The sequence below is a fragment of the Osmerus mordax genome, chromosome 26 (assembly GCF_038355195.1).
Source record: "Osmerus mordax isolate fOsmMor3 chromosome 26, fOsmMor3.pri, whole genome shotgun sequence".
Classification (NCBI taxonomy): Eukaryota; Metazoa; Chordata; class Actinopteri; order Osmeriformes; family Osmeridae; genus Osmerus; species Osmerus mordax.
The window spans coordinates 3111247-3137076 of NC_090075.1; the positions used below are offsets into that span (position 1 = coordinate 3111247).

General features: G+C 51.7%; 1 protein-coding gene across 1 annotated transcript in view; it reads right to left on the reverse strand.

The window, feature by feature from the left end:
- The window catches only part of dlg1a (discs large MAGUK scaffold protein 1a), a 52026-nt gene that overhangs the window by 15234 nt on the left and 10962 nt on the right, over positions 1-25830 (reverse strand). Inside the window, 2 exon segments of the mRNA XM_067229443.1 lie at positions 464-517; positions 20226-20468. Coding sequence (XP_067085544.1) covers positions 464-517; positions 20226-20468 — 297 coding nt within the window.

The window sequence follows — 25830 nt, forward strand, 5'->3', positions numbered from 1 at the left end:
GCAGATGGCACTGGGGAAAGGGGGGACATGTCCAACCCAGATTCCTCGTGACCCCGATCCGTCCCCACCACTCTCCCTACGTAAGGCGACAAGCATCAGTTAATAACTGCACAGCTGATTAGGCGATGTTAGCGTTGTTAGCGTGTATTAGCGTGTGTACCGTTGGCCAGACAAAAGTACTACAAAACTTTTGAAAAAAAAGAAGTGTATTATGCTTATTTAAAGTATTTTTGGAGCCGGCGTATTTACTGAAGCTGCAATAAACATTGCATATATATATATATACACATATATTATACAAAATATGGGGGAATGTCCCTGTACTTACTGTGGCTCTGGATAAGAGCGTCTGCTAAATGACTAAATGTAATGTAAATGTAAATACAGTCAACTGCACAGTTATGGAACGTTTGGAGAAATGAATACAGTGTTAGTTCCAGAATGAGAGAAAAATAAGACTCACGTATGGGGGGGTGTCCAGGCTGTCCGTGTTGACCACCACGGGTGGAGGGTTGGCCTGGGAGAGGGAAATCAGACAGAAAGGCAGGTGAGCTCACATCTGCTTTGTTCGCGAGCACTTTCTAAGGGCACAGGATTCACACTGCCACCGACGAACCAAACCGACGGCAAAGCAAGCGGAGAAACTTACTCTTCGCATGTTTTGGTACAACATTGTGAGTGTCGTACGGGCCGGGGATCGACTGGGAAGAGCAGTGAACTACCCTCCACTGCATGACATCCTGTCCTGTCTAGTCCAGTCCTGTCGAGTCCAGTCCTCTCCTGAGCCTGTCCTGTTTTGTCCCGTCCTACCTGGTTCTGTACCGGGTAGTCCTGTCCAGTTCGTCCTTTCTGTCCCACCCTGTCCCCCTCTGTCCTGTCTTATTTAGTCCCGTCTCCTCCTTTCCGGTCTTGTCCAGTTCTACCCTGTCCAGTCCTGTCCACTAGGGTAGGCCTGGAGCCCAGAGGTCCATCTGTGGCCCACGCATCCTCAGCATCCACACCCCTGTCGAGGCCCAGTCACACCACTCGGTCCATCCACCCTCCAGCAGCCTGGCGCCGGCAGCTCCAGAACCACCCAGGGTCTTCTGCAGAACCCCAGGACAGGATTCCCACAGGACAGAGAAGCACCAGCAGAGGCGGAGCAGAACCAGAAAGAGAGAGAGAGACAGAGAGAGAGAGAGGGAGAGAGAGGGAGGGAGCGTGCTTCGCAGAGAGAGTCCAGCTGAAACCTCCCCTATCCCGGCTACGTCCAGTAATCCCTCAGATTCCAGCACCGGCACCAACAGCAGTCCGAAGAGCAGTGACCAGAGGGGCAAGCTTACGGCGCTGCCACAGAGCAGAGAGGCAGTGAGGGAGGGAGGAGAGGGAGGAGAGGGGTGGGGAGAGGACCTGTGACGCAGATGGAGAGGAGGGCGGGGAGATGGCGATGGGAGTGGTGGGCGTGGCTTCCTCCGGTAGGGTCGAGGGCTGCGGTGAGGGTGCAGTGGGGGGCGGGCCCTCGGTAGGGATCACAGGGATTATGACAGCTGGGGGAGGAGCCACATCTGCCTGCTAAACACAACCATGGGGGTCAAAGGTTAGATCGGGATGCTAATAGGAAGGGTGGCAGGAACCAGGCGCCATGGAAACACGCAACATTGATGCAATAACACAGTCACATCCAAACAGATGTTGGGATGTTGGGTGGAGAGGGGGATGAGCAGTGTGGACGAAAGTGGGGGGAGGATTTATAAAGAGAGAGAGAGAGAGAGAGAGCGAAACAGAGCGAAAGAGAGAGACAGAATACTGTGTCAGATCTGAATGTTCTGAATGGATGTTGTTGATGTGACAGGACTGGCTGACAGTTGCAGCTGCTGTGTTTGTGTGTGTGTGTGTGTGTGTGTGTACGTTACGGCTGTGAGGATGAGAGGGAAGGTTTGCAGGCAGGAGAAGGCACAGCCCTCTCAGCTTCCCCATTGATAAGAGTCGGCAGGATTAGCGCAGAGCCCCCCACCCCTGACAGGCTTTATTCTGGCACACAGCACTCTGGACAGCAAACATGCAAATCCTCTTACCCACGCCCGGCTTGGAGGAACACTAGAGGTAAACAGGACTCTTAAAGATGCGACACAACAAGCCGTTCAAACGACCAATCACAAGGCCAGTTTGATAAAACACGGGGTCACAAAGAGGAGGCAGACTCCGTAAGAGTTCTTGTGGATCTGAGAGAGTGAAAAACAGTGTGGAGGGTTAGCAACGGTTCATCTAGGCCCACAGTGAAGGGGCCCAACAGGAGCTAAGACCCCCCCTCCCCGCTCACCCCTCCCCCCTCCCGTCAGCTCACCCAACACTCGGATCGTTAAGCAGTCTCAAAAACGGTATCAATCAAAAAAAATTACGATGCCTTTCCGTAATCATGATACCCCTCCAGAAATGTTTACTGCCCCCCCCCCCCCAGTCAAAGCAGGCTGCATCCGGCCCTGTCACCCATTGACAGTCCCCCAGTGGAGCTGGCTGTAATCCTATTACATCCGCTAGCTCCATTGACAGAAGTAGCCATACAGCAAGCAGAGCCAGTTTGTGTGTTATATAACTGGGATGAGCTTGTATGTGTGTGTGTGTGTGTGGGGGGGGGGGGGGTTGTATTGGACCTGACAAAGCACGGCCAGTAAGACACACTATATACACACACACATGGTGAGAGTATCTTATCATCTGCCAACGATCCTCATCAGTGACTATGGACACATGGCAGCGTTCAATTTCAAACAGTTTTGAGGTGTGAATACAACTGTGTGTGTGTGTGTGAACGTGTGTGAGTGTGTGTCCTTCCTGCGGAGGCCACTGTGTCAGCACTGCTAGACAAAGGATCCCTGATCTCCCACCATGGGTAAGTGTGTGTTTGAGGGCGAAGTAACCGTGTTTCTAAAGAAGTTGTTTACAACATGCATGTTATATTAGTGTGTGCAGCAGATTGTATATATATATTTTGCCTGCAGCCCTACAAGCCAGCCATACCGCCAGCTAGCCAGCCAGCAAGCTAGCCAGCCTACTAACCAACAGCTATCCATTTTACCAGCTGGGTAGCTAGGAAGCCAAACAGCTAACCAACCAATCAAATCGCAACAAAAAAGCCTACAGTACACCAGGCAGTCAACAAACCTACCCCCCCCCCCCCCACACACACACACACACCCCCGTAGACTGATGTGGCTGGTCGATCCATAGTTGACCTCCGCGGCGAGCGGTGCTTTATGTAAGCAGCTGGTTCCAGAGCAGCCTGTCGGCACGGCACTGTGCCGGCTGAGCCTGACGGAGCTGAGGCGTGGCGTGGCGTGATGTGGCCTGGATCAGGACTGAGGGGCACCCTCCCGTCTCACAGAACAAACTCTACTCAAACAGGAGCTGACTGAAGTGGAACATAGCGCTGGGATAGCTCACATGGTGACATGCATGCATACACACCAGCCCTCACACGCATGGACACAGTGTAGTATTGACTGACTGGCACACACATATACACTGCGGTATTGACTGATTGATTAGAACACTGTACTAAACCAGTCTAGCTAGACTGGACCAGAGGCCAACTATAGTGAGAGTATGTTAGACCAGAATGACGATGTGCAACAGTTCAAATCTTCACTGTAAATGACAAATACAAACAGATCACTCAAATGTTCAGTACAATTCAAACTGATCCTTGATCTGGTGCTGGTCGTGTCTTCTACTACAGTATAGCAACTTGTTTCAATCTCTCACTCACTCTCTCACTCTCTCTCTCTCTCTCTTTCACCGTCTTACATTCATTCTAATAAGAGAGCATGATGTTGTTGTAATAAGAGTGACCATGGCAACACTGTGTACTCGCTCTGTCCAGCATTTCTTTTAACGCCACGCTTACAACACACACACAAACACAAACAGGGCTATGTTTTCCTTTTTCAGCTGCAGATGTGCCACTTACCAGCCCTCATTGTTGCTATTAGTTAATAATATTAGCGCCCTGAATAAAAGAACCACTTGACCAGGATCCCTGCATCCTCCCAGGGCTCCCATCCCGGAAGCCCAGCAGAGACACTTCCTGTGGGAGTCTCCTCCATGTTGGTTTCTTCACACACAGAACGTCAGTTACTCTCCATCCTGCTAGATCCCTCAAAACGCATAAAGCCCTACGGTGGCTTGGAGAAAGAGAGAGAGAGGGAGTCCTCTCCTCACGACCCTCCAAACGCCCACCCACGCAGCACCCGGGCCCCTTCCTCTCCTCCAGACCTACCTGCATCTGTGGCGGCTTCTCCAGGGAGTGGGTGGTCCAAGCGTTCTCGGCCGCCGCCCACCTGCCCCCGACCTTGGCCTTGACCTTGCTCTTGGTGGGGCTCTTCTTCATGCTGTCCCTCAGGTTGGTGAACTTCCCCCGGCTCCTGCTCTTGGACACGGACGCCGGCAGAGTGCAGGAGCTGTAGGTGGCCCTGGGAGTCTGCAGGGGCAGCTGTGGCGAGGCCAGCGGTTTGAGGTTCAGGGGAGGGGTGTGCTGCATCTGGCTGTGAGGATGGTGATGGTGGTAGTGGGGATGCTGCTGCTGGTAGTGCAGGACTGCTGACTGCTGTTGGAGCAGGTGCTGGTGCTGCTGGAGCTGTTGGTGAAGGTGGTTGGGTGACTGAGGCTGCTGGACAGGCGAGTGCAGCTGCTGTTGGTGGCTCGAAGTCTGTAGGTGGTTCGGAGATACTTGCAGCAAGGTCTGCTGTTGGTTCGGGGAGCGTAGTTGTAGGTGATTATTTGGAGAGTGAAGCTGTTGTTGATGGTTCGGAGAGTGAAGTTGTAGTTGATGATTCGGAGAATGTAGCTGATGGTTTGGAGAATGTTGTTGTAGTTGATGGTTCGGAGAGTGAAGATGTAGTTGATGGTTCGGAGAGTGAAGCTGTAGTTGATGGTTCGGACAGTGAAGATGTAGTTGATGGTTCGGAGAATGGAGCAGATGGTTTGGAGAATGCAGATGTAGTTGATGATTCGGAGAGTGCAGTTGCTGCTGTAGTATCTGATGTTGCTGTAGCTGGATCTGCTGCTGCTGCCTGTGAATCTGGACCAGTTGGTCCTGGTTCTGAAGGAGTCTCTGGTGAACACGGACCTGAGGTTGGGGCTGTGCCTTGGCCTGGCCTGGCTTCGCCTTGCCCATGGCGGATCCACAGCCCTGCGGGGGCCCGCAACAGAACTCGTGGTTGTGGAAATAGGTGGTCATGGTTGGAGATGGAGACAAGCGAGGCTGGATGGAGCAAGAGATGGAGGCTGAAGCTGGAGGTCCAGAAGGGAAAAAAAGAAGCAAATCAGGGTGGAGGTGGAGACGAAAGGTATGAGTGGTCCAGAAGAAGAATGGATTCTGTCTTTCTTCTCTCCTTTCTTTGGCGGCTGGTCTAGCGGTGTTCCACGGAGAGAGGACAGAGCCGGTCTTTGAGCGATCTCTTCACTCTCTCTCTCTCTCTGCCACACTCTCTCTCTCTGCCACACACTCTCTCTCTGCCACACACTCTCTCTCTGCCACACACTCTCTCTCTGCCACACACTCTCTCTCTCTACCACACTCTCTCTCTCTGCCACTCTCTCTGCCACTCTCTCTCTCTGCCACACTCTCTCTCTTCTGCACCGCTTCCCTCTCTCAGCGTCTCTGCCTCTCGTTCCCCCTCGCTCCGTCTCTCTGCTTCTCGTTCCCCCTCGCTCGCCAATTAATGAGCTCCGGTGGGCACTGCACATGACAGCACCCAGGCATGAATAATCAATGCGGAGCACAGACAGTGATATGGGGCTCAGCGCTCGTCTGTGGAGCCTGACATAGGGAGGGGGGGAAGGAGGGCTGGGATTGGTCCATTGCTACCGGTTCCATTTACTTCCACAAGCTTTTGTTTTTACTTCTCAGAGCATTAGAGAGCAAAGGGCTAAAGTGAGGCTAGGTCAACTGGAATGAATGCACTGACAGTGTGTGTGTGTGTGTGTGTGTGTGTGTGTGTGTGTGTGAGCTTTTGTGTGCATGTGTGTGTTTGTGCATGGCCACACTTCTGCATACATGTTTGAGTGCCTGAGCGTGTATGTGCTGGCCTAGTTCCCCGCCTGTCCAGTTGTCTTGGTGACCACCACTGTGGTCAGGGGATCGTGGAGGGGGGTGGTGTCTGTGAGTTAATCCTGATCCAGGACTGGTTACAAACATGCTCTCCGGACGTGGAAGATGCTGCTGGCCAGCGGTAGCTGCCCCTCACCCACTGGCACATCACACACCCCGCTGGACGAGATACGTTACACATGCCCGCCAACACGCCCCAACACGCCTCAACACGCCCCAACACGCCCCAACACGCCTCAACACGCGTGGAGGAGAACCGCAAGAACAGCATGTCATGGTTGGGGAGTTCTACAGAGTTCTATAGGCCAGGAACAAACAATAAAGGACAGGATTTTCGAGCGCCTAAATGAAAACTATAGATAAAATGCCACGTACACACTTAGCTGGGAGACATAGCTAGCCTATAGCTAGCATTAGACCCACCCAGTGGCCTGTGTTCACCAGGCTACATCTGATATTTGAGGGAAAAGTCAAATGCGTCTCAGAGAAGGCACTTAAAACCAAAGCCAGGGACATCTCCTAAGGCCTCGCTATAGAAAGAGCATAGGTAGACAGACAGACGGACGGACAGACGGGTTGGTATTTCATGTACTTCAGACGGCTGGACGCACACACGAAGCTGAAACAGGTTAGCTCACTCCTCCGGTAGAGAGGGGCTCTGATGGGTGTCATGGCTCGCCCGGGACCAGAGACGAGTTCACTGTTGACTTATTCCTTTGTAAAGGAGAGAGAGAGAGAAAGAGAGAGGGGAGGGTGCTCGGGGAGAAAAGTACTATAGTAAGACCCCTATGCAAAGTGCTAGCACTGGGGGCTATTTCAGCAGCATGGAGTTAGTGTGTGTGTGTAAGCGTGGCTGTGTGTGTGTGTGTGTGTGTGTGTGTGTGTGTGTGTGTGTGTGTGTGTGTGTGTGTGTGTGTGTGTGTGTGTGTGTGTAAGCGTGGCTGTGTGTGTGTGTGTGACAGAGAACCACTGCTCTGTGTGTGTACTGTATGAGAGGCCAGAGTGAGCAGGGAGAATGAGGGGGGTAGGGGGGAGTTAGCATCTCAACGCTAACAACCACCCTCTCACAAAGCCCTGGCTGGAGCAATGAGGAGGGAGAGCATTAAATGGAGGGGGGATGGAGGGAGGGAGGGAGGATAGATACATGGACATACACACTGACAGAGAGGAGAGGGGGGTTGGGAGTGAGATTCAGAGCGAGCGATCCAAATGCTCTTTAAGGCAACACAAATCCTTTCTGTACAACAGGTCCTTTTTGGAAGGTTGTGCAAACAAGCTAGTCATTAGAACACAAGGCAAATACATTCCAGCTACTAATAACCCCCGAGTTACTGACTAGCCAGGTGAATGATTACGGGGTGGGTTTGTACAGTATGTTCCAGTTCACTGCGTCTTAATGTAAGAACCTCAGATCATGGTGGTCACACATACAGCCATGCCCTCCCATGTTGACGAATACCCAGCATGTAAAACTCATGTGTCACCATGTTTAGGGTGAGCATTATCTGAATTTCCCTGCACGCCTCCCAGAGTTGAGGGTGACAGAGAGCTTCAATGAGGTGTCAAGGGTGTAATACTGGTTCTCAACACCAGGGGGTGACAGAGGCCCATCTGGACAAAGCACACAGCTGGTCTATCAGTGATGTTCTGAAATATATGGGTATACAAAAGTGTATGTTTAACTACTTATTTTTCCACTTATAAAAAGCATTTCCACAACTGCTACTAATTAGGGGTTAGGGTTATACAGCAGTAATCTATTAGAAACTCAAAAAAGGATTTGATTACATCATCAGTCAATTTATTGCAATCCATAACTTTACCACAGGTACCAGAAGTTCAGTAGCAGCAGAGCACTGTCCCGACACAGAGCCTCGGAGCTTCTGAGTTGAGCTAACGCAAGACATGAAACAAAACACTGCCAACTACATAAAGGACTTACCCAGCGAGTGGGCCAACACATAACTCTGGCCCATGATAACCCTGCTGTGCTAATGCTAAGGGAGTCAGGTGGCTGAGCGGTGAGGGAGTCGGGCTAGTAATCCGAAGGTTGCCAGTTCGATTCCCGGTCATGCCAACTGACGCTGTGTCCTTGGGCAAGGCACTTCACCCTACTTGCCTCGGGGGAATGTCCCTGTACTTACTGTAAGTCGCTCTGGATAAGAGCGTCTGCTAAATGACTAAATGTAATGTAAATGTAATGTAATGCTGCAGCCTGCTGCCAGCCAAGAGAGGAGGTGGAGGGGTGCACCTGAGAGGTTCTTAAGATCCACCGGAGCCTCGCTCAATAACACAAATACCCCCCTAGAATGTTCCACAGTGGTCAATAACGATGTTAGCTGGATAGACAGCTCGACTATGCAATAGAGCCCTGTGTGGTGCATTACTACACATGGGTGCTATGACAGAAGACCCTAAGAGACAACAGATACAGTAGCCATTATCCTGCTCCTGACTCAACGGTATAGAGCATGCACATTACAGTCAGGGCCAGATAGATTAGCGCTGGTGTGTGTGTGTCTTTGTGTTTGTGTGTGCGTGTTTGTGGGTGTCGGCGTGTATCTATGTCTGTGTGCGCTTGCGTGATTGAGATGTAGTGTTCATTTTGTTCACGGTGTCTGGTAGCTGAGATGTGGTCACTTTGCAATGTGGCTGGTAAACAACACCATTCCTTGACTTCTGACTCTTCTATGCACTTATAATCTTTAACCTTCTGTTGTTCTTTTGTTATGCACCATTTGTACATCGCTTTAGATAAAAGTATCTGGTAAATGAATAAAATATCAATATAAATCACCAGACATTCACGTTGCTTAGACATTCATTTTTATCAACGAAGGATGCCTCGACCATCAGGGGCCATATCCTCTAACAGTCCTGTCTCTCCTCTCTGCATCCCTCCATCCCTCCAGACTGCACAGACACGTCCGTATCTGTTACAACCTGATCTTGGCTGGTGACTTGGGGGGGAAAAGAGATACATTAGTATTACTAGTGGCTGTATCACTTGAACTTTGTTTGGCTCCAGTGTGTCTATGTGTATGTGGTGCGTGTGTGTTTGAATTGGACTTGACAGTTGGCACCGTCAGTGGAAGATCCTTCAGGTAGGATTACACAATGTACCCTGTATCCTGTCCCTAAGTAGCTTACAGCACAGTCAATGCCATGCATGCTACAGAACTGTGCTAACCTGCTGAGCTAAACGCTTCAAGGAGGGACTTCGACAACTGTGAGCCACCAAACCACCTCTGGCTGTAGAAGCAGAACTGACTCTGGAACAAAACACAGAGCCCTTAGAATCATAGAGAGCCAGGGGAGAAGGCTGTTTAGGTAGTCGGAATCGACGAGTTTAGGAAGTTATGAAGCAGCTAAGAATAGTCGCACGTTTGAAGGAGATGTAGGAGGATGAGGGTGTGCGTGAGAGAGAAAGAAAGAGCAAGGGAGAAAGAGAAGAAGAAAGAGTGAGGGAGATAAACAGATGTAGGGAGAGCGCATATGTGAGTGTGCGAGTATGTGTGCGAGTATGTGTGCGTGCATGTTCGTGTGTGTGTGTGTGTGGGAGAGAGTTGTTGAGCGAGAATCAACCCACACAGTGAAAGTGATGCACCACTTGGAGCACAGACACACACACACCTCTCGCTGGCCCTCCTGCAGCCAAACGTACCTCAGCTTGCGTTTGTGGCCCACGCCACTACACTGTGCAGGGGCGAGGGCGGGGGGGTAGAGTTCACTACTCTCAGCCACCGGTTCACATGAGAAGATGACAGGTTAGTGTGCCAGCACGCAAGCCCCAGAACCTAGCATGCACCACCTCAGCCCACACACACACACACACACACACGTATGCACGCGAGCGGCGAGACACCCACCGCGTATCGCGTGACTATTGCCATGGTAACGTCTCCATGCCAACAGCCAAAGCGGAGCACCGCAGTGAGGAGAGAGAGAGAGAGAGAGAGAGAGAGAGAGAGAGAGAGAGTGGGGAGGGACCTGAGTGTTGTCGGGAGCAACCGTCTGAGTCTCGGGGGCTGAGGGATGGCGAGGAGGAGGGGGGTGGGGGGGGGGGGGGGGGTGGGGGGGAGGAGGGGGGTGGGGGGGAGGAGGGGGTGGGGGGGAGGCGGGGGTGGGGGGGGAGGCGGGGGTTGTATCACCTCTTGATGGAACTCTCAAGGAAGGCGATGAGTATGTGGGAACACACACATTCAGTTACTACAGATGTCCATCCTTGTGCCTACTGTACATCTCTTTTTCTGTCTCTGTTTATTCATTACATCGGCCGGCGATTCGATCCATTCGAGAAATAATCGATGGAAGAGAAGGTTTAAAATGATATCTTGTTTATTGGTATTCAAAACTGTTTGCAAACGAGCGTGAGACAGTGACAACCACCTGTCAGAGAGAGCAGGAGAGAGAGCAGGAGAGAGAGCAGAGAGCTATAGACCTAGAGAGAGAGAGGTGTGAACGATCTCTCTAACAAGACAAAGGCTGTCACTTGAGATGAATAGATGGAACGGTGAATGGAAACTGAAGCTTTATTCATTTACAACTACAAATGACTCCTAAATGACCTGCAGTCAGTCAGTCACATGGAGGCAGAGACCGAGGATTTCTCCCTTTCAGAGAACTTAACTCTTAACACTGGTAAAAATGGAGTTGTCACCTTTACAGACATACTGTACACACACACACACACACACACACACACACACAGACTAATCCCGTTGAGAACAGGGAAAGCAGAAAAGTTTCCGTCATCTCAGCAGGATGATTCGGCGTTCTCCGGGGGGAACAGACTGTGTGAGTGTGTGTGTGTGTGTGTCTGCTTCCAGAGTGCATGCCAAACACTTTATATTGGATAGCTCTTCTCTCATCTTGATTTATTTGACTAATTCCTCCTAAGAGGAGGCAAACAAACAGTAATCAATCACCAAGCCATCCAGTCCCCTCTCTGACTACATCTCTCCTTCACTGATTCCTCCTCAGGAACGCTCTGTCAGGAACGCTCTGTCAGGAACGCTCTGTCAGGAACGCTCTGTCAGGAACGCTCTGTCAGGATAAGTGAGCAGCTTTCATTCTCAGCTCGGCTCCACACATTAATTATTACAGAGCCAAACCTCGAGAGGCAGAATAACAGAGCTAGAAATGTGAAGGGGGGAGACATGGAGAGAAGATGGAGGGATGGAGAGAGAAAGAAAGTAATAGGGAAGAGAGAAGGACAGAAAGAGGGAAAGGGAGGGGGGGAGAGATCGAGAAAGAGATCGAGAGAGAGATCGAGAGAGAGATCGAGAGAGAGATCGAGAGAGAGAGAGAGAAAGAGAGAGAGAAAGAAAGAGAGAGAGAGCAAGAAAGTTGCTACGCATCACTTCTCTCCTCCGGTCTATAAGAGAAGACCATAAATCCAGTGGCAGCCTACAGTAGACTACAGGTCACATGGTGCGGTTACCTGAAGCTGAGTGGCAGCCAGTGGGCCCAGCCCAGTTCAACAGTCACTGGAAACAACAGGGCCGGATAAGGCCTGGAACGTCGTCTTCAGATTGCACACTGGCTCACCATTTCACAACATCCCCTCGAGCCTTTGTTTGCACATTGATATTTCACGGGCCGTGGTTTGATGAGGGATTTAGGACCTACGCTAAATAGGATACAACCTCTCCTGTCTATGTCGGAGAATTTACTTCTGCGTGTTTGAAGACCTCCCGTAGGAGCTGACGAATATTACGTTGATGTTTTAGCCTCCAGAAATAAACCTCTACACGGAAACCTGACAGATTAAGACTCGTCCTATTTGCAGCTTGGATGAGTACGCAGGTAGGTAGGTGGCTATATGACTAAGTAAGGTACCTCTGTGGAAGGGTACTTGGCTAAGTGACTAAGTTAAGGTAACTAGGTGGCAGGGAACATGGCTAGACTGTTAGGCTGTGAGGAAGGATGTAGGTGTAGATGCTACTGGTGATATGGAAGGCTGTAAATGGATGTGGTTACAGGCTCCGGGTCATTCAGAAGAACTTAGAAAGAGGTTCATTAAAGAGTCATGGTGCTGAGTTTGTGTGGTAGCAAGGTCTGCTCGGGCCTCTGGAAAGCCTCCGCCATTGGCTCTTTGTCTGCATGTCAGCACCTTGGCCTGCAGTTCACGACATCATCCAGGCTGACAGAGCAGACACACACACACACACACAGACAGAACCGACTTCCAACTCGCTACTATAAATCCTATGCAAGTCCTCCTGTCCCTTCAATTCCTCTCTAGTCTAGCCATCAGCCCACCCATCCATCCATTTGGTTGTCAATCCATCCACCCATCCATCCACCCATCCCTCCACCCATCCCTCCACCCATCCCCTTCTCTCTCACTGGCAGGACTGTGTTGGCAGCCCCCCAGTCTGTGGATCTGTCTGCTAAACCAGGTAATGGAACATCAGTCATCCACTGAGTGCTTTAGACAACACCTTGGGAAAAAGACACTTAGGGAAGCCAATATGATTACTGGCTCAGGCTGGCTGGATAACAGACCACTGAGTGCTGCAGGCACTAGACAGACCGACAGGCAGGCAAAGGGAGAGGGAAATTGAAGGAGAGACACAGAGAGAGAGAGAGAGAGCGAGAGAGAGCGAGAGAGAGCGAGAGAGAGCGCGAGAGAGAGACAGAGAGAGATAGAGTGAGACAAACAGACAGGCAGACGACAGACAGACAGATACAAGCTGATAGACAAACAGGCAGAGGAAATAGATGGAGATTGCGACAACAAATATTTAGCAATTAGTTTGTTATATTCAGTCGGAAAACGACAAACTTGTAAATGACCAGGTTAATGCACTGGGAGAGCACAGGTGAAACTAGAACCCTCCTCTAGGGCCTTGATCACAAGAAGTTCTCAGAAACAGCAAACAAAAGATTCCACTCGGTTATGATACCCCTACTTTGCTCCCCTGCCTGCCCCTCAGGCAATGTGACAGCACACACACACACACACACAGCAAGTCTTGAAGCGCTTGTCCCGTCCTATACCAGGTGCATGTGTGTGTGTGTGTGCGCGTTACCTGGCTGGATCCAGGCGTGATACAGTCACTGAAGGCGTTCCTCCGCGCGAAGAAGGTGAGCAGCTGCTGCCAGCGGGAGGAGGAGGACGAGGAGGAGGACGAGGAGCCCGGGGCGTGCGGCAGCTCCTCCGACGAGCCCCTCTTGGGCCCCTGCTTCTGTTTGTGGAGCCCCCCGCCGTGCCCCCCCCCTCCGCCCCCCCGCCCCCCGCGCGGATAAAGGGTGTTGTTCCCGAATATGTAGTTCATCGCCGCGGCGCCGAGCGGGCGGACGGGCAGGAGGCGAGCGAGTCCCCTCGCCGCTCGCTCCTCCTCGCCTCTACTTCTCTTGCCTCGGGCGTGGAACAGCTGTCCGGCGGAGAGACTGCGACAGAGGATGCATGGAAGGGAGAGAGGAGCAGGCAGCCGGCCAGGCGGGCAGGCGTGGACGTTGGCGGGCTGGCGGGCTGATCCCGGGGAGAAGTGGCGGCGGTTGCAGCGTTCCTCGGAAACGCTGTGGGCATCCTGTGGGTGCCCTAGCCTGGCGCGCGCTCACAACGCATCGTGTTCTCCGGGAGGACCAGGAAGGGGACAGAGGGCGAGCGCGTCCTCTCCTCTCTGCGAGAGGCCGGGGAGAGAGGCCGGATGGAGAAGTGGGATGGGAGCGCGGCTACCTGACAGACCGTAAACTGGCGATCTCTCTCTCTTCTCTCTCTCTTCTCTCTCTCTTTTTCCCTTTCTCCGTCCGTCCCTCTGGAGGTAAGTGGTTGTCCGGTGGAGTGCAGATGACCAGGGCTCAATCACGGCGCCCGCTTAAGAGCAGAGTCATTCTTCTGGCAGCCACCACTCTGACCCCCCCCCCTCGCCCGCCCGCCCCCTCCCCCCCCCACCCCACATTAACTGATGATTGGAGGGATGAGAAGAAGAGAGAGAGAACCAGGGCAGAGCAGACAGCTGGATGGAGCGACAGACAGACAGACAGACAAACAGACGGACGGATAGACAGAGGAGTGGTGTGGTTAAGCTATGCCTTGCTTCTCAAGCCTCTCTCTCTCTCCCTCTCTGTCTCTCTCTGTCTCTCGTTCCCTCTCTGTGAAGCGTGCAGCCCTGACTCTGCAGACAGCTTCACTCTTCCAGTCACAGAGCAGCTTTCACCCAGTCATTGATTGGTGCCACTCCAGACCTATTGTGCGGAGTAGAAACCCAACCCTCCTCTCCACAGATAACATTTCCACCTCCTCTGGCCACACCCCCTGCCAGCCAGTCAGCCAATTACATAAGCATGAAACCTGACCCCCACGGAGCGCGCTCACCAGGTCCGGGAGAAAAAAAATAAAATAAATAGACAATAAATATCTCCCCAAATCGCAGAGGAAGAAGAATGATGGTGTTTTCCCAAGCGGGAAAGAGGTGTCAAATCCAGGGAGAGTGTGTGTGTGTTCAATAAGGCTCCCTTGCTGATGAGGCTGTGTGTGTTCTCTTCCTCCGGTGTTTTCAGTTTAAGCGTCTCCTACACACACACACACACACAGCCCACAGCCCACACACAAGCACACACACAGACTGCTATGCTATGATCCAGAATAGAAAAACAACAGGCTGTTCGCGATGGTGGAGGAGAGCGACTCCGCTGGCTTCTCAACCCCCTCGGAGAGACCAACCACGAGATTCCACCCCTGCTATCTCTCTCACAACCCCTAGTCTCTCCCTCTGTGCCTCCACGCTTCTCTCTTGCTTTTCTCTTAGTCCTGCTGCCCTTCCTGAGGCAGGGGAAAGGCTGAGGCTGAGGCTGAGGCTGGGCGTCCAGGGAGGCTGAGCTACAGGTGGCCCCGCATGCCACACCAACACTGTTGTCACAGCCTGCGCCTCCGTTTCCCTGGGGACTAAAACCATGGCAACAGCTTTCGCATTCAATGAAGCTGCCGGTAACCCCTAGTCAGCCGGTTACTGCTGAGAGGAGAGGAAAGGAGGAGAGAGGAGAGGAGAGGAGGAGAGAGGAGAGGAGAGGAGGAGAGATGAGAGGATGAGAGGAGAGGAGGAGAGAGGAGAGGAGAGGAGGAGAGAGAGGAGAGGAGGAGAGATGAGAGGAGGAGAGGAGATAGAGAGGAGAGAGAGAGGAGAGATGAGAGGAGGAGAGGAGAGAGAGAGGAGAGGAGGAGCAGTTTATACAGGGTGATTCTGGAGTCAACACTGTTACATTCACATGAACCTGTAGCTCAGGTCCTTCTGGCTAGTGAGTCCGTCGCTAGGAGACAAATGCAGGATCTGCTAGCTGGTTACTCATGGATGGCAGCCAGTCAACACACTCAAGAGACATACTGTACAGCTTTTTATTGGATGGCTTCATTTCCCACATTAAGACTGTAGTTCCTTGGAACTAATCAATAACAAGTGCAGCAGTCTATTCTTGGTAGTTTATTATAAACAGTCCACATATTACAACCAGTAATACGTTAACCAAATGTATTCAGTTAACAGATACTTGTATCCATAGCGCTGTACATGTGAGGAATTGAACCTGCAACTTCTTGATCAGCAGTGAACTGCTGTAAGCATGGAGCTATTCCCATCCTGGTACTCTACTGTACATGAGTGTTACTGTATCCTTAGGTACATGACACACAGCAGCACAATGCCTCCTGTCTGCATCCCAGCTTTTACATTCAAATGTCACCTTATAAACATTACAGATCAATAATGCACACAGCCAATTAGATCAAAACACACTGCATGCATATTTAACCAGCCTGCTGTGGACCCCTCAGTGTCTCTGACAGTTTGATGTCCACTTATCTCCTCTCCACTTATCTCCTCTCCACTTTTCTCCTCTCCACATATCTCCTCTCCACGTATCTCCTCTACACTTATCTCCTCTATTCTCCACTTATCTCCTCTCCACTTATCTCCTCTCCACTTTTCTCCTCTCCACGTATCTCCTCTCCACGTATCTCCTCTCCACTTATCTCCTCTCCACTTATCTCCTCTCCACTTATCTCCTCTCCACTTATCTCCTCTCCACTTATCTCCTCTCCACTTATCTCCTCTCCACTTATCTCCTCTACACTTATCTCCTCTATTCTCCACTTATCTCCTCTCCACTTATCTCCTCTCCACTTATCTCCTCTTCACTTATCTCCTCTATTCTCCACTTATCTCCTCTCCACTTATCTCCTCTAATTTCTACTTGCTGTATCTCCTCTCCTCCCCACTGTTTTCCTCTCACCTCTCCTTTCCTCTCACCACTCCTCACCTCTCCTCTCCGTTTTGCAGTCAATGATGCCAGTTACGTAATCGTATTTCCAGACTTGGAAACGCAAAGCTGAAATCTAATGTCCCAACCACACCTCAATTATCAGCTTTGCTTGAACTGTGAGATGAGCATTAGAGTCTGAGTGAAAGACAAGCCAACAAACACATAGCAATTCCACCCTCCTAGTCTAAGTCTGCTGAAAGGAATGACAAAAACGCCAGCATTTCAAGAAGTGAAATCCTATAAGAAAACCTCTGTGTCACTCACTCTCTCACTCTCTCACCCCCCCCCCCCCCCCCCCCCCCCGCTGTGGCCCCAGCGCCCTGTCTCCATCAGACCCCTGTCAGGCCCTGCCACTCTCTCACCCACATTCACCTCTCCTGCTGAACAAACTGCTGCTGTCTGTACAGTACAGCTGCTGTGTTTACGGCTGTGTTTGCTGCTGTACTTCCCTGAGAGAGCGAGAGAGAGAGAGATAGGGAGAGAGAGAGAGAGATAGGGAGAGGTGAAAGACATTGTGAGAGAGAAAGGGAGATATATGAGACAAGAGAGGGAGGAAGAGAGAGTGAAAGCTATACCAGTTTGTGTAAGGAGTGGGAGTGGACTGCGTGTGTCATCTCTGAGTGTCTCAGAAGGGAGGGGGGCACGAGGGGGCGAGTGACAGTGTGGGATGTGTCTGTATCAAAGAGCAGGACAAGTACAGTCAGTAGAGAAGCACAGAGGAGTTCACCAGCGAAAGCTGGGCTCTCCAAGTCCAGGAACCAATTAAAACCAGGACTCATCTGACCTATCCAACAACAAATATCTAACTCCCTACCTCCCTCTGCCCTCCCTCCCTCCCTCTGTCCTCCCTCTGTCCTCCCTCCCTCCCTTCCTTCCCATCCCTTCATTCTCTAACTGGCCCACACCATTACTCTGCATTAGGCTAATGACGGAAATGTACAGGGACCTTTGAGTGCTGTTAGTGTTTGTATTTGTGGGTGTGTGTGTGTGTGTGTATATGTGTGTGTGTGTGTGTGTGTATATGTGTGTGTTGGTGTGTGTGCCTAGAGTGGAATCTGAGTTTGAATGGAGCTACAGTGTCGGTCAATGTGAGACACAGATCTGTTCAGGAAGGCTGAGGCGCTCATCTTAAATGTCTCCCCCTACTTCTCACAGAGGTGCGCTGCACAAATACTTCCCCGTTCCCAGTGGAACTGAGAGGAGTGGGGAAGCCTGAGAAGTCTCTCCAAAAAACTCCCCTCTCTAAACCGACAATCCTGTCACACACAAACACACACTCACTCAAACACGCGCACACACTACACAGGGGTTTCAGCACGAACAGTCATCTTTAAAGACATTCTTACGACGGCTCTCCAACGCAACATGCTCAAATGCACGTGATCTGCTTAACCCTCCCACCCCCGCATGCTACTGCCCGTGAACACCATAGATATATATAAAGGGTAGATGTCTTGTCCGCGTTGCCGGACAACGGAGTCGAAGGTCCGCACATGGCGGCCATCTTGCTAGACAACTCGCTCACCCATAACATTGTGTTGATGCTACATGTACTTTTTCCTCGACATCTCTGACGTTGATAACAAACCAAACCGTTTCAAAATCGGTTGAAGATTTTGCAAGTTATGGTAATTTAAAAAGTACATGTAGCATCAACACAACGTTATGGGTGAGCGAGTTGACTGTAGCAAGATGGCCGCCATCTGCGGACGTTCTAGACTCAGCCGTAAGACATCTAGTCTTTATGTATATCTATGGTGAACACACACACAGCCAACATCCACAAAAACCACAGAAGAAGACGTCACAACAGCGCAGCCACGGGCAGCCCTGCGCGAGTCACCAAGCTCTCCGGTGCGATGCTGCCACCTGGAGTGTGAGTAGCGACATTACAACAACACGACAACAGGAAAGGAGGGAAGCTTTTTTTCCGTGCGCGACGCTGCGGCGGGCGCACCAAGCTGATTGGTCACCTGATCGTCCACGCAGACGGAAGGCTCCGGAATAGCTTGGGTTACAAACAGACGAACGACACCAAACGTTGGACGGGGCGGCAAAGACGGGCATTCCACGGGCGACGGGGCGGCGATGGGTCGGGGTTACCTGTAGGTAGGCGTGGTTTTGGGAGTAGAGCGTGGAGAGGGCGGGGCCATCCCCCGAACAGGGGGTGGATGGAGCGTATGTTGCCGACGGCGACTGGCCCTCGTAGTCCAGAGATTCTACCTACAGCACAGCACAGAGAGGAGCTTAGACTGGCCCTTGGCACACACGCTCACACACACACACATACGATTAGCTGTATGAGGACAGACAGACATGGAAAATACACATGAACAACACACACGTACACACACATGCACTCACACATCCCTACAAACAAACACACACACGCACACACACAAACAATCAGCATGTGGCGTGCACTTCACAGCTGCTCCACTTGTAATCGCGTTTACTGAGTCCTAAAGGAGATCTCACACCCCCCCACGACGCACACACAGAGATGAGCGGGGTACAGAGATGATGATGATGATGAAGAAGCACAGAGACAAGCAGAAGAAGAGAACGATCGGCAGAACCTCCTCACATCCTCCACCGCACGTGTGCGTGTAGGCGTGTAGGTGTGTGTAGGCCTGTGCGTGCGTTGGTTTGTGTGTATACGTGCGTGCGTATATGTGTGTGTGGACACCTCAGCAGCAGGCCCAGAGTGGTCCAGTCAGAGGGGAACAGAGTCATGTGGAGAGGCAAGATGGCGTGTCCATCTGTCCCGGCGCCGTAGCCAGATACCCAGCTGAGGCCACCTCGCAGCGCGCTCAAAATAACCACCCGGGACACACACACACACACACCTCAGCAGCCGAGGCTACGACGCACGACGACAAGAACACGCCCGGCAACGTTCTGGAGAGACCGGGGTCACAATCCCCTCCCAAACCTGCCCGTTACATCACCAAGCTGTGATATGTCATCTGAATGCAGATATGACTCACGCTTACGCACACAGCATCGACGTCTCAGGAGAAGAGCTCAACTCGTGGGTTCTTCGGTTACGTAGCTCGCCAAAGCGCGCCGAGGGGCTGCAGTGAGGGGAAAGGACCACAAGGTGGCGGCATGCTATGGTCGCGGACATGCACACGCGCTGGCAGAGCTTTTGCGAGAGGAACACATTGACCGTGAGATGATTCACTAGAATCAAAGACCGGATTCACAAAGAACTCCCTGGTGCTCAATGGATAATGATCGCTGTCGATATTAAGTGTCACCGATTCCACGGTTTAAGGCTGAAGGGTTTGATGACATCATAATCCACAGGTAAAAGAATGGTCATTGCCACAGGACATGCAGACAACGCGTGCACATAAACAAACAAACAATCAAACAAGTTCATTTGTTTTCCATTCCTCGGAGGTGTATAAAGACTTGCTATAGTTTACATTTACATTTAGTCATTTAGCAGACGCTCTTATCCAGAGCGACTTACAGTAAGTACAGGGATATTCCCCCGAGGCAAGTAGGGTGAAGTGCCTTGCCCAAGGACACAACGTCATTTGGCACAGCCAGGAATTGAACTGGCAACCTTCAGATTACTAGCCCAGTTTAGTTCTGAGCCTGTCCCATTACTCTGGTCTGGCTGCTATGAGCCTGGTTTAGTTCTGGTGCAGCTGACTTTGTGACAAAAGCATGTGTTGGCTAGTGATGCTGCTGGGCTTTACTTTCATTTGACTGTGTGTGTCCAAGTGTGTGTGTGTGTGTGCGTGCAAAGAGTAAAGAAGGGGAAAAAGGAAATGAGCTGAGGATAGGGTGACTCATTGAAGACACTGTGTGTTACCGCTTGTGTGTGTATGTGCGCGTATAAGAGTGTGTGTGGTACCTTCATGGGGGAGATGTGTGCGTGGGTCACGTATCCGTGGACGTTCTGGATCTGAGAGAGGTGCCTCCCTGCTACCTGGACCAGCTCTGGCCGGCCCAGCTCCCTGCTCTCCCTGCCCTCCCGGTGCTCTCGGCCCCCCAGCACCGTAAGTTCCTTCCCCCCCCCAGGGTGCTGAGGACAGGCCTGGACCTGGGGGGAGGGGTCCTGGGGGCTCGACCCGTCCTCCTCCTGGTACCGGTACTTCTGGAGAGAGAGAGAGAGAGAGAGAGAGAGAGGGGGGGGGGGGGGGGAGATGGTGAAGAGGGAGAAAGGGAACAAAAGAAAGAGAATGGAGAGGAGGGAGGAGAGAAAGGAAAACGGGGGAAGGGAGCGAGAAAGAGAGAGCGAGGGAGGAAAAAAGAAGGGCATATGTGAAGAAGAGAACAGAGAGGAGGGGGAGGAGAAGAGGGAGAGGGGAGGGGAGAGGGGAGGGGAGGGGAGGGGAGAGGAGAGGAGAGGAGAGGAGAGGAGAGGGAGAGGAGAGGAGAGGAGAGGAGAGGAGAGGAGAGGAGAGGAGAGGAGAGGAGAGGAGAGGAGAGGAGAGGAGAGGAGGGGAGAGGAGAGGAGAGGAGAGGAGAGGAGAGGAGGGGAGAGGAGAGTTTTCAGTTAATAGGTCAGTGAACAGCCAACTAAACATAATTTCAAACAAACAACCAATTACTTAAGCATGGAAACCACTTTCTCTAGCTTCTTCTTTTTAAAGACACAGTCTGTTGGTGCGGTTCTGCTTTGTTGGGATAGACAGTGTGTGGGGTCAGGGAATGTCGGGGAGGGAGGGAGGGAGAAAGAGGGGACGACACACAGGAAATGACCCGAGCTGGCGTCACGCAGGCCCCTGGGGTAAGGCCTTAGCCTGCGTGACGCTCGCTCTTAACCGGTGAGCCACCAGGCTGACCCATGGATGGGTTTTGTACGCGTTCCAAACCGGTACCTTCCAAAAGGAATGTATTAAGTGTTTGTGTCAGTGGACACAGTTAAAGAGACGCTCTGAGAAGGATTAGTGTAGCACGGAGCAGTAGGAGAGAACATGTTACTGTCGCTGCATCAAACACACCATGCTGAGGCAAGCAAGGTGTGTGGTGTGTGTGAGTGTGTGTGTGTCTGTGGGGTGTGTGTGTATATATTTTGCTCCAGGACAGCCCATGTCTATGCCCAGCATGGGCTCTAATTGTTTGATTGAATGTGTCTTGTTGTGAAAGTGAGGATGTATAAAGACCCCTCACCCCTCCCTCTTTCCAACCCCCCCCCCCCCCACACACACACACACACAGTTTCTCCAATGTATCTGCACGCACATTGCATGACATCTTTCCTTGAGAAACATAAGGAAGTAGGTTTACCTGGACACACACACACACACAACTAACACACACACTAACTACATAACCAAGGAAAGATCATGGAGTGAGGGAGGAGAGAAACTTGAATGAGGCACGGTGATTCCCTGAGGAGAGGCACAACGTGAACACAGACCAGGGAGAGGGACCAGGGAGACAAATAGAGGAGAAAAACGAAGGGAGGGAGATGCTCCTAAAGGAGGGTTGTCCCTGACTCTCCCCATGCCACCTCCCCCCCTCTCGTCCCCATCATACTGACACCAATCTGCCAGCCTTGCCAGAAACTCTGGACTCAGCACACAGCTCTACACAACCGCTAATGGACTTCTGTTCCCATAACAACCAACACACACATACACACACACACGCTGCAGTGTCCAATCTGCCTGCCCCTTAGCCTTCTGACCTTTTTGACCCCAGCACAAGCTGCTGAGCACACGCACACACACACACACACACAGCACATCACTAGAGGCAGAGATCTAAGCAGAGAGTTGTGAGTAACCAGTCATATGTTCTCACAATGACACAGAATCACTGACCATCCCCTCCACTGACATCAAGCTCATCAGTGACTGTCAGTGTGCCAGTGTGTGTATTGTGCGTGTGTGTGTATTGTGTATAATTGTGTGTGTGTGGAAGATCCGGAGCAGCTAGCTAGCTGTTGCATAATCAGCTGGAGAGGCTGCTTGTTGCTGCTGGGACATAGAGTCCGGAGCTAGAACTACAATACCCACGGTGCACTAGGACCCAGCGGGCCAGGGGAAGACCCAGTGCCTGCCTGGGTTATGGTAACACTGCTAGGGTTAGCACTGGGTTTGGATATCAACACATAAACACACGCTCACTTACACACACACTCACACGGCAACTCATGTATTTTTTAGCCGCTCTCAGGATCCAGTGATGCGGTAAGCAGGACAGATCATGGTGGAGGGGCATCTCAGGGTTCAAAATGTTTTGGTATTTTACCGCATACAGAGAGAAGCACCAGGGTAAAGAAGCTGTTCTGCCTCTGCTTGATTTAGCCTGGCCAACAGCAGTCCGTCATGCTGTACTCTTTAATAATGTGTGTGTGACACATCAGCCCAGCACCATGATGGCTAAACGTCAGATCCCCTCCACCCCCGCTTAGGACACACACACACACACGCACACGCACACAGCCATGCTTAGTATGAACTCAAACACACGCTCACTGTCATGTGTCAGTGTGTCAAGAAGAAGCTCTAGTCTTGCATAGCTGGAAAACGTGACCGGATTCAGAGCACATTCTGCATCGCTGTGTGAGGCTCTGAGTGTGTGTGCGCGTGCTGGTGTGTGTGTGTGCTGGTGTGTGTGTGCTGGTGTGTGTGTGCGTGTACTGACGGACAGAGAGTAAACACAACACATTATTCATGCTTGAAGAGGTTTTGAAAGAGCAGGGGGATCCTCAGCCGTGAGGTTTTCTCTCATGCAAACACACACACACACACACACACACACAAACACAAACACACACACACGCACACACACACATACATGCTGATGACAGTAGGTAGGAGCCAGTGATTAGCCATGCTTGGTTTGGTGTGAGTGTGTGTCATTATATCCCAACACAACTCTCTCTCTCTACAGCTCTGCCAGTTAACTCTCTCTCTCTCTCTCTCTCTCTCCTCTCTCTCTCTCTCTCTCTCTCTCTCGCTCTCTCTCGCTCTCTCTCGCTCTCTCTCGCCTCTCTCTCTCTCTCGCTCTCTCTCGCTCTCTCTCGCTCTCGCTCACACACACACACCACACACACACACACATACAGAAACACTGAGCTAGCCTGGAATGGCTCTCTTCGTGGCTGTAGTTAGACCTGAGGACCTCTGTGCCTTCACTGACAGTTGGACACACATGATGGGCGGGAAACTTCCGAGGTGTCCCTTTAGTCTCTCTGTCACCTGTCCTTCATAGGAAACCCGTACACACACACACACACACACACACACACACAAACCTCCTTTACAGCTGAGTATTCAACACTAGCTCCAATAAAAAAAACACAGCCTTAGCCCTAGTCCTAGTCTCAGTTCTAGTCCTAGTCCCAGTCTCAGTCCTAGTCCCGTTCCAAGTCCTAGCCATAGTTCTAGTCCTAGTCCCAGTCAGTATCGTATCCAGTCCCAGCATGCCTTTCTCTAACCTACCTTGCATCCAAACATGAGGGAGATGGTGGAGTTGGTGCAAGCAGCTTTACAGTGGCACAACATTGGACTGGCCTCGCTGACACGCGTCTGGTCACCCCTGTCCGATGCTGGGGGTCATGCTTCACAACGCGCCACCATCGTATCCCAGAGTCCCCGGCTGCCCCGGGACCAGACCCCCCCTCCCCCCGCACCCCCCCTCGCGACGCCCCGTCTCAGCTGTGTCGTCCCCCGGCCAGCTCCCCCTGCCTTTTCCTCTCCGTGCCCACCATCGTCCTCCTCCTCGTTGGCACGCAGTTAAAGGGGTGCACCCGCGTGGAGCATGGGGGCTGTGTGTGCGAGTGTGTGTGTGTCGGCCTGTGTGTGTCTGTGTGTGCGCTCCTCGGGGTAATGTGTCCGTTCTTAGAGCCTAACATTCACTACAGCAGCAGCAAGTCCTCTCTCTGCTCCTGGTGGCGTGGAGTGTCTGAGGCTCGCTCGCTCTCGATCCCTCCCTCCCTCTTCCTCATTCGCTCTCTCTTCCTCCTTCACTCTCTCTCTCACTCTCTCTCTTCCCCGCTCGGCTGACTCCCTGCTAGTAAGCTCAGACAGCCAGATCAATGAAAGAGAAGAGCCATAGAGAGAGAGAGAGAGAGAGAGAGAGAGAGAGAGAGAGAGAGAGAGAGAGAGAGAGAGAGACTAAGGCTGGGAGTGATGAGTAAAAGGGACTATGTTTATTTTCCTTTATTTAAATGACTATCTCCCCTTTCCTGTCTCCTCTCCCTCCACCTGCTGCAGTAGAAGCTCTGCCATAGATATATGGAGGAGGACACCATCATTCCTACCGTACACACAGACATACACACACCCACACACAACATTCACACAAGGGGGAGGGGTTAGGGGGTGGCAGGGTCATTACACAGGAGCGGAGGATTTATAGTAGGTATCATCTGTAAATCAGTGAGCCAGAGATGATGTCCTTAAGTCACCCACAGCTCAGGACAGTGAAGAAACAAACACACACACACAAATGCACACACACACACACACTCACCTAAAACCTTACAACCAATCCAGAGAAGTACCTGCCCTGTAAACTGCTTCGTCAGGGCGTTCAGAAGTTTACGCCGTGTACTGCATGATGCTGCTTGGCTACCATGGCGATAAGGAGCAGGTGTAGGGAGATTCTAATCACACGCTCTCTCTCTCGAGTTTCCTCGGCCAATCAGCACAGAGCATTGCTATCTAGATCACTGACTGCTGAGGCTCAAAGATTCCATACCAGATTCACAGAGCAGGAGAGAGAAAAAAGGAGAGGGGGGAGAGAGAGAGAGAGAGAGAGAGAGAGAGAGAGAGAGAGAGAGAGAGAGGAGAGAGAGAGAGAGGAGAGAGAGAGAGAGAAAAACAGAGAAATGGAGAGAGAGAGAGGCATCAGAGAGAAAGGAGTTCGATCACTTCATCCTGTCTTTCTATCTCAGTGGGGTTTTGCACATCAGATCTGAATCAGCAGAAAAGTTCTCCTCGCAGGTTTTCCTCCCAAGGGCAGGAAGTGTGTCAAGGTTGCGCAACATTTTGAAGAGCGTTCCGGAATGAACGCTTCAGTGTTCCGGAATGAACGCTTCAGCGTTCCTGCACCAGCACGTTTATGAGAGTGATTTAGGGAAACCTTGAAGCAACTCCATGTAGTTGCCAAGCCTGGCATGAGGCGAACAGATGTCTCAAGTTGAAATATTAGGGGTATATCAAAGTTGGCAACACTCAAATACAGGATATGGAAGGGTAACTTGAGTCACATTTTAAACCTCTCTCTCGTTTTCCCCCCTCTCTCTCGTTTTCCCCCTCTCTCTCGTTTTCCCCCTCTCTCTCGTTTCCCCCCCCCCCCCCTTCTCTCTCTCTCTCTCTCTCTCTCTCTCTCTCTCTCTCTCTCTCTCTCTCTGTCTGTGTCTCTGTCTGTCTCTCTCTCTCTCTGTTTCTGTCTGTCGGTCTGTCCGTGTCTCTTTATTACGCAACACCCCCCCACCCCCCTGGGTGAACAGACGGCATGTGTGGCCGTGGTAACCAGACGTCGTGGGACACCAACAC